A 12,888-nucleotide genomic window follows, 5' to 3' on the forward strand; every position below is an offset into this window, starting at 1 on the left:
TCCCATCTGGTTTAGCAGGGGTCCAATGTTACCCTTGCTTTTCCTCCAGGTCCCCACATATCTAAAAAAGGACTTTTTATTGTCCTTGATATGTGTAGCCAGTTGGAGTTCAGTCACAGCCTTTGCTTTTCTGGTTTGCTGTCTGCAGGTTCGGACCAGTGCAGAATATTCCTCCTTGGAGGTGGATCCCATCCTCCATCCTTTGTAGGCCTTTCTTTTCAGATGCAGGATGTCCTCTAGTTCTCTGCAGAGCCAAGGGGGCCGCTGTGCCCTTTTGCTGCCTTTCCTTCAAGATGGGATAGATTTTGCTTGTGCATCCAGAATCACTCCCTTGAGGAGCAACCACTCTTCATGAACTCCCCCCCGCTTTGGGTTGTGGTCACTTAGGGCCTCACTGACAAGCTTCCTGAGCTTGTCAAAGTCAGCTTTCCTGAAGTCAAGGACTTCTGTATTGCTGACTGACTTGCCACCTCTATGGCAGATGGTGAAGGTGATCAGCTTGTGGTTGCTGTCACCCAGCTTCCCATCAATCATTAGGTCACTGACAAGGTTGTCCCCCGTTGCCAGCACATGAGAAAGCTTTACGACCATTCGGATTGGGCTGAGTTCTCTTCCCTTGAGCTGTCCGGGTAGTTGAAGTCTCCCATGACAACCATGGACCAGGAGCATGCAGCCATGGCCAATTCCCGTGCAAACTCCTGGTCAAGCTCTTGATCCTGGGTCAGAGGTCTGTAGTAGACTCCCACCATTGTGTCCCCTGTGCCATGTTCCCCATGGATTTTAACTCAGAGGGTCTCTAGTTGTCCACCTTGGGTGCCAGTGTCAACTTGCAGGGATGTGTAGCTTTCATTGACATAGAGAGCTACACCCCTGCCCCTTTTACCCACTCAATCTCTCCTGTACAAGGTATAGCTATCTATACCTCTGGCCCAGTCATGGGTGGAGTCCCACCAGGTCTCCATTATCCCTATGACATCATAATTGTTTGTGTTGAGCAGGAGGACAAGTTCCTTCTGTTTGTTCCCCAAGCTCCTGCCCTTTGGGGGTCCTTGCCTTGCCCACAGATCATTCCAGGGCTGGGGCAGGGGTGGGCTTCCTTAAGTGCCTCAGCCTGCTGGCTTTGCAAGGGTTGCTTAGCAGCCCAGCAGTGGCGGTAGTCTCCCCATCCCCCAGCAGGCTTAGTTTAAAGTCCGGTGGAGCAGGTCAGCCAGTCTGGCTGAGAAGAGCCTCTTCCCCAGCAGAAAGAGGTGGAGGCTATCCCTTCCCAGCAGCTCACTGCCTCTCTCACCAAAGAGCAGACTATGGTCATAGAAACCGAAGCCTTCCTGATGACACCAGTGCTGCAGTCTTTGGTTCACTACCTTGATCCTCCTCTCCCTCATCAGCCCGTAGCCCGAGACTGTGAGGATCAAAGAGAACACCACCTGTGCCCCCAACCCTTTAAGTCCCAGTCCCAAATCCCTGTAGCACTTCCTGACCTGGCTGGGAGCACTCTGAGCCATGTCATTTGTGCTCACATGGATCAGGAGCATAGGGTAGTGGTCAGGGGGCTGGAGGAGCTCAGGGATCTTCTCCGCAATGTCTCGGATACAGGCTCCGGGGAAGCAGCAGACTTCCCGGGCTAAGGGGTCGGGGCAGCAGATTGCCCCCTCAGTCCCCCTCAGGATGGAGTCTCCCACAACAAACACTTTGCCTTTTGTCTTAGGGAGAGTGGGGGTGGTAGCTACAGCTGACCCTGTGTTGTCTGCAGGAGCTTGCAGCTTAGCAGGCTCTGCTGGGGCTGCAAGAGGTTCATACCTGTTGCAAAGCTCCAGCAGGGTAGGGACCGTGGTGCAGCAGGCCTTGAGGCCCTTGACCTCCTTAGTCCAATCCCTTGGCTGGACAGAATGGGAGGTCCCTGAGTCCTCCCTTGTCCTGGAGGGTGACTGTAGTCTACCCTGCCTCCAGGGGAAGAAGGGCCTGGCAGTAGGAGTCTATCTCCCACTCACCATTCCTGATGGCACGCAGTCTCTGGACTGTGGCCTGGAGATCCTCCAGCTGGTGCACCAGAGACCACAAAAGGGAGCAGACCTCACAAGGGGAGGTGGCCATGCTCCTGGACCCCCAGAACCTGAAAAAGTGACAGGCAGACCCCACCGCAAATATCAAATATTTGCTTAGGGTTTCTCTGCTATGCACAAATCGTCCTCCTCTTCAAAGGGTCAACAGTTCTCAGGTAAAAATTCTGCAGGTCTTTAGGACCCAGTAAGTGCATCTACATGTGAAATTAATGCAAAGTAATAAACTCTGAAGCAGTTTGAGCTGGAGTAAACTACTCCCAGGTGCAGCATCTACACATGTGCCCAGGGCAGCGGCAATTTGAGCCAGGGTGGAACAAGCCCACACTGGCAGGAGACATGGGGGGTCAGCCCAGGCTCCAGGTGGCAGCATCAGGTGGAAGAGGAGCTGGTTGGAGCACAGGGGCACTGATACTGTGGAGCTGTGGAGCTAGGCAGTAGGCAGGAGTCTGGCTCCAGCTGGTAGGGCTGACCAGGCACAATTTACGCCTGCAGTCAGCATGTACATGTCCATTTAAGCGCAGTCAATTACTCCACAGTAAGATAGTACTGTTACCAAGAGTACTATTGTACAGCAGTGTAAATTAGTTAGTGTGGCCTAATAGTGTTGCATGTGTAGATGGTGATGCTTTACTCCACTGCTAATTAGTCTGCTCTGTGGTTAAGCTCATGTGTAGACAACCCAGTAGTATTGGTTTACTTTAGATCTTGTTCAACCTGCACTGTGGTTTATATGCTGAAATTAAACATGCCCACAGCAGCATACAAAATGTATACAGTCCTGCATGGGCATCTGGTATATAAGCATAATGGGAGTTAAGCTACTTGAATAAGCTTGCACTTTAGAGGGTATCCCTGTGAGTAGATTAGAGTACCTGGAGCCAAAAAAGTGGCAGGCAGTACTTTCGAAGCCTCATCTCTCTTGTTTCTCTTTCCCTACTCTTATCTGCAACACCCTGGTACAGTTGTCATAACAGGCAGCTCCAGGGATTTGACCATTTACCACATTTCCTTTGATCTCCTACCACAAGCTGCAAAGCATGTGGTGACAGGAACAGTCTCTGATGCTATAGGATTCCCAGAGCCAAGCCATGCCAGCACTTAGCAAACAAAAGAGGGGCCAGCACAGAGAGGCCACATGTTTTATTCAGGCCAGTCTCTTCAAAATGGTTTGACAGCAATAGAGATGGAAATGTGTAAGGGGTTTCTTCACAGAGCACCGTTACAACCAGTGCAAGACTGCCTCAGAACTTATCTGGGAGAACAACTCTCAGGCATGGGAGAGCAACTTGGCTTCTGTACCCATTTTCTCTTGGCCTCTATGTTGAGATGGACACTTTTACCAGGTACTTATGCAGCCATTCTGTCCAGTAAGACTGACTTGAGAAAGCAAGTCATTCGCACAGAGACCCTGATCAGCTGTTTTATAACTTCTGGGCCCCTGTTGTTCATGCATGGTAGGAGGCATGATTTCGGGCCTGGGGATCAGATCCCCAATGCACCATGCAGGGAAGACCTGGGATCATGGAGCCCTTGACTCTGTGCCTCTGAGCTGGGAATCAATGGCTCCACTGGGAGTCCCAGTTAACTGCTGCTTCCAGCCTCCAGACTTCAGCTGAAGTCAATGGCTACACAGCCACAGAGGCTTGGAGAACAGATTAGGTGATCAAGGCTCCCAGCCTCCAGGGTGCAGCAGTCAAGCACTTCAGTGCACCCCTCTCCCCCATGGCTAGGAGCAGCAGCTGATTATGGCTCCCAGTCTCGGGGACACAATGGAACCTTTGATTCCCATGTGCTTCTGAGGCTGGGAGCATAGATCTGCTGCCTGGCCACATGTACGCTTGACGGCATGATGGGAACCAGCCACTAAGTTATTACACATCTATTGTATAATAGCGTTGTGACTTATTTCTTGTTTTGTTACACCATTTATTGCATTAATGTGTATTGGGTTAAACTGGTTAATCATGTCTTAAATGTAATGTCTGCAAGGGGCCCAGTCGCTACAGACCTTTACAAGATTAAAAAAATAAAGTGAAAAGCCTTACACTAAAATCCCATTTCCAATCCTGTTCCAGTCTCCCTCCTTTCTGCTTTACTATAACTCAGTACCCATTTGTTTTTAAGTATTTTTGGGGGTTCTTCAGTTTTTCAGTTTTTCTTAACACACACACATGTAGCCTTTGTTCAAAGGTCTCTTAAAAATCACAACCCCATATGCCTACAGTTTTAAAATAAATCATTCAGATAAACTAGCATTGAATGAATTCCTGTCCTCAATCAAGAGGAAAAAATGTACTGAGCAAGGGACTGAACAATCTACAGGCATTTACTTATCTTCAAAGATTCCTCCCTCATACTGTACAACAAATACACTACGCTCAGTCTTATCTAGATAGACTTGAAGCCAAGACTTTGTTCTATTTACCTTGACTAGATTAGGTGTAGTGGGCCTGATCTGACCTCTGTTTATTGAGTGTCTTTACCCACTTGCTCTGGTAAGCTATGGGCCTTCGCACACTGAATATTTGTGTCTACCTACAGCACCATGCTCCCTGCCCTTCTCTGTCAAACAGCCAGTGAGTCCTCCCAGGTACCTTGGCCTAGAGCAGAGGTCGGTAACCCCCAGTGCATGTGCCAGAGCATGGCACATGAGGCTATTTTGCTCGGCACACCACAGCTGGCAGCTGCCACTGGTTATAGAACCTGGGCTGCTTGCAGCAGGTGAAAAGAAGGCTGCAAGCCCTGCTGTGAGCAGTCTAGGATCTGTGGCAGGCAATAGGGGCCTGCCCAGAGCCCAGGTCAGCTGTGGCAGTCAGCCAAGAGGCTGCAACTAGTGCACCAGGGTCTGGAGCCCTGGCCTGGCTCCGTGGGTGGGGGCAGCTGCACATGTGCCTCAGGATGCACAGTGAGGAAGGGGCCAGGACAGTACAACCCCATCACTGAGGTACACCAGCCCTCAGCTATTCAATAGCTGGATGTGTATGATGGGTCAGAGACAAGTGCAGTAGGTGCTTCAAGTCTTATGCCCCTTAGGGTAGCATTCTGGTTTGTTTGTTTTCTGGGTGCCTAGATGATGATCTCTAAGCCCCATGCAGATTGGCATTCTATTCTACCTGTGTGAATGGCTACCTACCCATACAGAAATAGCATGAGGGCTGGAGCAAATGTTGTAAGTGCCTACCTAAGATTATAGACAGATCTAACAATTATATTGCTGTCAAAGGATACCAATACAAGCTGTTAGGATGCAACTCTTAATGTTTGCATGATTCTACAATGATACAAGTATAGCAAAACTGATTTAATTTTAACCCTGTTGCATTCAGGGTCAAAGGTAGGATGGTTTGGTTCACTTGGATCACTACAAACTCAGACTGATGTAACAATGTAAGAGCTGCTGCATGCTCCTGAGCTGCAGCTCCCCTTCCCCTCTTTGAAGAGTCTAAAATGTACGTTTGTCCGTATCCTGAGTAATTTCTGTTAGTCAAATACTAAAGTATTGGGCTCAGTACAGGAGTAACTAAATGAAATTGCAATATGGATACAAGTAACACTTAGGCCAGTTTGTCAAGGCAGAATCTATCTAAATTACATGTTTTTTTGTAAGCAGTGTAATTTTTATTTGTAGCAAATAGAGCACACATTTGCCCTTTGTTAGGGGAAGCTAATCTTAGACCAGGTTCCACCATTTTTAAACCAGTCTATATGTTCAAGACTTCTGTTCTGTTATGGATGTAGACTGGTTTCCAGTCACTTATACCAGTAAAAGTGTAATATCTGTACCTGGCCTTTAAGTGCAGGTTAAACCTGAAGTTGCCAGGTTTACAAGCCTCTTAAACCAGTTTAAAGCTTCCTGGAAAGGTTCATAAGCATGCCTGGAAAATGAAGTACTTTTTTGGACAAGTTCACTGCGAATCAGGTTGGTCTTATATGTGGACATCACCTGTTTTGTGACATGAGTTGGTCCTCCAGGCATCCCACACTGCATTGCTTCCCTACCCTGCTCCCTCCCCTCCACCTATAACTGGCCACTCTGGTACGTAGCCAAAAATCTACTGCCTCTTTTTTCCCCTTTTGTTAGTACTTTTTGTCAGTGAGCTCCTTTGCATTGCTTGTTCAATAAAAACTATATTTCCAATTAGCAGTGCCCTCACTTCCTACTTGACTGTGGCCCCTCATCATGCCTTCCCTTCTCCTGGGAACCCCAAAATCTAGGTCTAAGCACTTCCTCCCCTCCTGGGAACCCCAATCAGGCAACCAGGCTGCAGAGTTAGGTCAAGTGCAGACTACTGAACTTTACTGTGCTTATGTTTAGAAGAGAAGGGAACACAAAGAAATGGAAAAATCTGCTCTCCTCCCATCCCAGCCACATGTCACCCACCCTCTGGAACTGCCAAAGCATGGATGAAAGCACCTACCTCCCCACCCCAATTCACCCACTGAGGGCCTTGTTACATGGTAATTTTGGGTGGCTCCTGAAACTCTTAATACCTGGATTGTCTACATATTAACACGTGAAGCTAGTTTTAAGCACTCGTTATGTGGCTCAAAGATGCACCACTCCAGGGTAGGATTATTTCCAATCCATGTTACCCAGCTTGCATTACACTAAGGTGTAGCCACTCTAGGCTACACTTACTGTAAACACTCTACACGGCCCCCTCCCCCACTGGCCAGGATTAGGCCCACGTTCCCCCTCCCCCACATACCCAGACTGCACTCCTCAGCACCAGAGATCCCCGCTGAGTGCCTCCCTACCCCACCCTTACTTGTGGCTGCCCACACTGTCTGTCCTTGGGAGCAGGCAGGGAAGGATTAAACTGCCTGCCCAGCGACTGCCACTGCTGCTTCCTGGGTGGGTTCAATCCAGAGAAGAGCAGCAGCCCAACAGTGACTTCCCCTCCCTGCCTGCTCCCCTAGGACAGACAGTTTGGGCAAGCCACAAGTAAGTGGGACAGGGGAGTCAAGGGAGGAACCCTGGATGGTGGGGGGCAAGTGACAGGGGGGGAAGCCTGGAATGGGAGGGGGGTTAGGGGTTTTCACCTTTCAGTCCCCTAGGACTCTGCTGGCCTGAACACGATTACTTCAAACTCGAGCCAGCACTAACACTGATCAACATTTGTATGGCTCTCTGTGACAAGTAACAAGGCCCTGTGAAGTATGCTGGGTTGGGTGCTCACTCCTATGCGCTATTGTCAGAACCATGGCACTTCAACGCCTAAAAGGTGGCTGTTCCACCTGGAATGCTAGTGAATCGTGTGTGGACACCTCTGACCTGCAATGACTGTGAACTTGTTCCCAATCAGTGACATCTGAGAAATGTTCAGCTGTTAAATGTGTCCACATCTGTATATGGCTTGTGTTCTAAACATGGACAGACCAGAAGATCTACTAGTCCCCTCTAGCCTGAAAAATAAAGGTCTAATCTTATTCTTAAAGGAATTTGGTTCCAATCAGTTCTAACATAATTTGTTAGAAAGGCCAATCAGTTCTAACATAATTTGTTCCTGAGAAGTTAGAATAAATAAAACAACAACTATTTACAAAACTCAATTTAATATGTTATTTTTGCCACCACAGAAACAATTTGCCAGCATCCTTGGCTGACCAGGAGCTACTGTGAGAAAAAGAAAGTTCAAGGGGAAAAGACAAACAGAGACTAAAGCCAAGTCTTCACTTAAACTTGTATAGTCATGTTGATAAGGGATGTGATAAAGTGTGATGCTGAAAGAATAGAAACCCCACTATAAGCATAAATATACTGGCAAAATTACTTTTTATATTGTCTGGGGATTTGTCAGCATAAGCTGCATTATCTTGGCATGCTTATGGTGGCAAAGCATATTTCTATTGTGGACTAGGCCTTAGAAGTGCTGGATGCCCCCAACTCCTTTCATTTCCCTCTAGAAAATAGATGTGAATGATTTTAAATGAGATTTAAGTGTAAAGTATTCAGAAGCACTAAAGTGATTGGGCATCTGTTTTCCAAAGTGGTTTAGATATTTATGAGCCCAAATCATATTCCAGCAGTTGCCAAACCAAACAAAGGGCTATTCCAACCCATTTGGGGCCTCAGCACTTTGAGTGGGCTTGTAGAATCCACAGACTGTAGATAGGCTCACACAGAAGCAAGGTCATAAGCACACATGAGCTGACCAGAAGTTGGGTCATGAGTCCAGAAGTGGGGCTGCAGCCCAGAAAAGGTTGGAAATCACTGCCCCATTGACTTACAGTGGTGCCATAAGCTCCAAAGTATCAAAGTCATTCTTTAAAACTGGATGAAGGAGCCTATGTCACTTAGGGGTGTACTTGGTAGCTGTGTTCATCTGAGACAAAAAGACATACAAAAAACTAGAACTCTTGGTTCCAAAATGATACCTTTTATTAGACCAACTGGAAAATGGCAAGAAAATTGTCCTTTTCTGAAAGCTTTCAGGATCAAAGTCCCTTCATTAGGCTCTGGGAAAATTGTAGATGATACAAGATGGTAAAAAGTCCCCATAGGTAGGAAATAAACTTCATTTTTGCACAGAGGGAGCTGAAGATGGAAGTCTGTCCCTCTGGGTCCATGAGAGTGTCTTTGTGAGCTGTGCTGAGTTGCTCTTTGATGCGTTGACCAGCTAGAATTCCTTCCCTGGAGGTGTCAGATGGCAGGCAGGGAGGCAAAAAAACTTCCTTGTTGTTCTGCAATGAAGTTTAAAATCCAAAATCTGCTGAAATTCGGCATCTTCCATGTTTCAGGGGTGTACTTGGTAGCCGTGTTGGTCCGAGTCCCCCATGGGGACTTTTTACCATCTTGTACCATCTACCTTTTCCACAGAGCCTGATGAAGTGACTTTGATCCCGAAAGCTTACAGAAAAGGACAATTTTCTTGCCATTTTCCAGTTGGTCTAATAAAAGGTATCATTTTGGAACCAAGAGTTCTAGTTTTTTATATGTCCTATGTCACTTATGAACTTTTGAATTTTTTCTGTCCCACTTCTTGTGCTTGACCCTCAGTGGGCACGTCTACACATGCCCCTACGGCACCACTGGTACTGCACTGTCATTTAGTCCTTCCTTTTGGAACAGCCCATACTGCGCTGTCCGTGTGACACACTGTTATTTTTAGCTGGTACGTCTCAGTAATGACGCACTATACCAAGGGAGCAATTTGCATTACAGCAATGCAGCTGCAGTGTTATGGTATTTGTATGGCGACATAGTGTCACATGTAAATGCACCCACTATGATTATGTTTTCTCACCTAATTTACCAGGTACAAGGAAGGAAAACTAAACAGAAATGACCCAAACAAAAACACTAGATCTGGACATTTCCACATTTTGCAGACAAAGTGAAGTATGATAAAAGAAAAGGAATGTAGCACAGGAAAAAGCGATAGTAATATCAAGTTTCCAAACTGTATCACAAATAATAGAAAGTCCAAAATTATTAAAATTTCTGTAAGAAAGTGCTTAATAATATGTTGCTAAACCAGGAAGATTAAGCAGATGACAAAAATTGACAGAGACACACAGCAGATTCAAAAGGCTTTTTGCTGTTTTACAGGGCAGTGGATCGTCCCTTGCCTCAGCTGTTCTGACAACAGAACCTGTGACTGGCGAGCAATAACGTGGCAGCCACAAAACTGTCATCATGCTGTCCTGACTAAACCTGAGCTCCAGCAATGTGTTGAAGGCAGAAAGGTACATGGTGGATTTAACCTTTATATCTGCTGCATCTCTAGCAAAAGATGAAGATTCCATTTTTAGTCACTTCGAAATATATATTCCAGATATTATGTACTGGTGCGAATATACATGTTGTGATTAAAGAAGAAATAACTATTTATTTTTATTTTAATCCACAAAGATAAAAAAACAATAATTGTGCATTATTCAGTCCATTATATTATAATAGTGTTGCATTGTTTATTTAGCCTAGTAATCTTGTCTGTGGCTGTTCCAAGTAGCAGATGGAAAGTAACATAGGCCATCATTTGGCACTGGTGGGATTTCAGAATATAAAATGTGTACTTGTCAGGAAGTGAAAAAGTGAAAAATAAGTTTTAATTGTTAAAGACTGACATATACTTTGCATGCAAGCTCTGTTTCTGCTGCTGTATACCTAATGCATGGCATTGCTTGTGCATACTAATCTTACCAAGTCTTCTTGCAAATTCTTTTCTTATAGTGAAGCTTCTAAGGTGATTGCTTGGAAATACAATGTCTCCTTAGTAGGCATGATATGACTGTATAACATTTGAGAGAGTGATCTCTGATCTGAGACTCAGGTACATTAACTGGGGATACAAGTGTCCAGAAAGTAAGTAAATAATTGTTATAAAGATCTATGAAAATATATTTTCAAGTTTAAAAGTGAATGTATTTTAGGTTAACCCAGACATTTTATCTATTCAGACAAGTAGAAGAGATATCATAATCATCATTCCTCTGATATTTTATTTGATAGTTTCTTCTTATCTAGTTACTCATTATCAAGCACAGAGTTCTACATTGCCTTTTGGCTTCTTCCCCTGTGGTTTTTTCCCCAAGAATGGGGCTGTCTTGGATTGTGATGATTCATTTACAAACTGTCTTCTGTTCTTAGTTAAATTAATGTAACCAGGAACAATCCACAAGTTCAAGCTGTAGACTACACTAGAAGTCATTCAATAGAGACTTTATGTACTTTTTCTATTGCTAGAGTCTCTGTCTCTCTTTCAGTTTACTGCCTATTGCTCAATTGTGAGGTTCCATGTAGCTAAACTCCATGTGAGACAGTGAGTGTGCACAGTTTCTAAGGCTTTGTCAAATTTTATTTTTATATGTACAGCAAATGTATTGAGTTGAATATGGACTTTTGTTTTATGTATAAGACAGCTAGCTCTGGAGTGAGTGAGGTTACAAATGCAAAGGAGCTGGCTGGTCTCAATCCAGTTCTTAGTTTACATGAAAATGGGTCCACACATATATCTCTGGGGCAGTTCTAGGGCAGCCCCAGACATGCCATGTGCAATGTAAGGCACCATACAAAGCAGCCACAAAAATATTCTACATTTCATGCAGAACACTTTTGTGGTTGGTTTGCCATTTTATGGTGCTTTAAATTGGGTGCACATGTAGCCCCCTTGCCATTTATGCTGAGATTAACACATTAACTGCAGCACAAATATAACCTATAGAAGGATCCTAAGGTGCCACCCTGCCATGCCTTTTGTCACCAAAAGCAAAATTGGACAAACATTTGTTAAAGGATCATTAAAGCAAAGGATATATGTTTAAAATTCACATGATCTCCATTATACTGTTATAAATCTTGAATATTGCCAGGAAAGGCACTGATTTATTGAAGTATCAGATAAGACTCAGGCCCTGTGTGAACTACAGTGTCTCTGTTAGTGGTACAGTCCAAAGAAGAAAACAAAAACTTTTATTTAGCTAGTTGGATTTCTGTTTTCTTTCTTTGCAAATGTATTAAATCCAGAAGCTTTATCAAATAGTTTTCATAGGCGGTAACAATATTCTTAATGAATACTTTTGTCTCAGCAGGTATATTTGAGACTTTTCCCCAGAGGTCTTTTCTTTTATTAAACCTAATTTCATTGTATTTTCCCCTCTGGTATTATTTTTCCTTTAACTTTGAATTACTTTTAGCTCTATGAAGCATTTTGAGAGAAAATTTGTGTTTCTTACTAAACTAACTAGCAATAGATGCTAGTTTACCTTTTTTATATGAGTAGATCCTCTGAAGCAAAAGGAACTTAATTTGTAAGTTAGATGAGCAGAAGCAGATCCAAATTTGGATTGCTTTAAACCAGGGGTGTCCAATTCAGATCCACTGCTGCCACTGCCTAGGTAACCATAATAGCCATTGCTGCCATTGGCACCAAAGTAGCTGCTGCCATGGTGGTCACAACTGCCTAAGTGGCTGCTGCCCAGGTACAGATCCAACACATGGGAAGCCCTGCAGTCTGGATTCAGCCTGGGGCATGGGGTTGTGGTGGCAAATTGCAGCGACTACCTTGGCAGCAGTGGCAGTGGCAGTGATCACTATGGTTACCCCAGCAGCAAGTAATGGATGAAATAGCCAGAGACATAACAAACTCCTTCAGTGCCAGGGAAGGAGGAGGGCACTGGATATGCTGACCTTAGAGAGTTGGTGGGGGTGGAGGAGAGGGAGTGAAGTCTTGCTTGCCACTACTCTCCACAGAGTGAAGGCTGCTGATGTTGCTGCTCCTGCTGCTGCTTTCTATAGCAGCACTTACTCAGGCAGATCAACCCCATGGCCAGGCTCCCTGGTGGAAGCTGCCCTTAGTGCAATCATTCACTTTCCCCATACCCCAAGTATGTTACTGGGTACAGGGCTGCTATGGCAAAGACTTTCTGGGGGTAGTGAGGAGCAGTGGAGGTTCTGAAAAAGATTTCTTCCAGCTGCCCCTGTCTGGCTCCAGTGGTTGGGAAGGGACAGCACAGTGGCAAAGATTTCTGCAGTCAGGGGTGACTCTGAAGTAGTTAGTGCTTGAGTATGGTGCTGTCACTGCTGAGCCCTAGTTAGTCTGCTAGAAACAGCTCTGGAGGCCAGATCCAGCCCATGGGTTCTAAATGTCTGATGGCTATGTATGTTGCATTAAATTATTAGGGCGTGAATATCCTGTTGGACCCTTAACACCTCTCTGCCAGAGCAATGAAAGCCAGCTTCAAAGTGAATATAAATGAAATTTATACTCTGTCAGAGCATTGTAAATAGGCCTTCATGCAAATGAGCATTGGGCAAAATTCAAAGTGGTCCCTTCAATGCCTAGATGGGGCTTCTGCTGAATATAGGCACCTAAATTGAAAAGAA

General features: G+C 45.2%; 1 protein-coding gene across 1 annotated transcript in view; it reads left to right on the top strand.

Moving 5' to 3' along the window:
- CPED1 (cadherin like and PC-esterase domain containing 1) overlaps positions 1-12,888 on the top strand; it is a 273,667-nt gene that overhangs the window by 225,170 nt on the left and 35,609 nt on the right. Inside the window, exon 19 of the mRNA XM_019509244.1 lies at positions 9,613-9,749. Within this exon, the coding sequence (XP_019364789.1) occupies positions 9,613-9,749 (137 nt within the window). The remainder of the gene's footprint in view (positions 1-9,612; positions 9,750-12,888) is intronic.

Source organism: Gavialis gangeticus, unplaced genomic scaffold, assembly GCF_001723915.1.
Source record: "Gavialis gangeticus isolate Ggan-Ray unplaced genomic scaffold, GavGan_comp1, whole genome shotgun sequence".
Lineage (NCBI taxonomy): Eukaryota > Metazoa > Chordata > Crocodylia > Gavialidae > Gavialis > Gavialis gangeticus.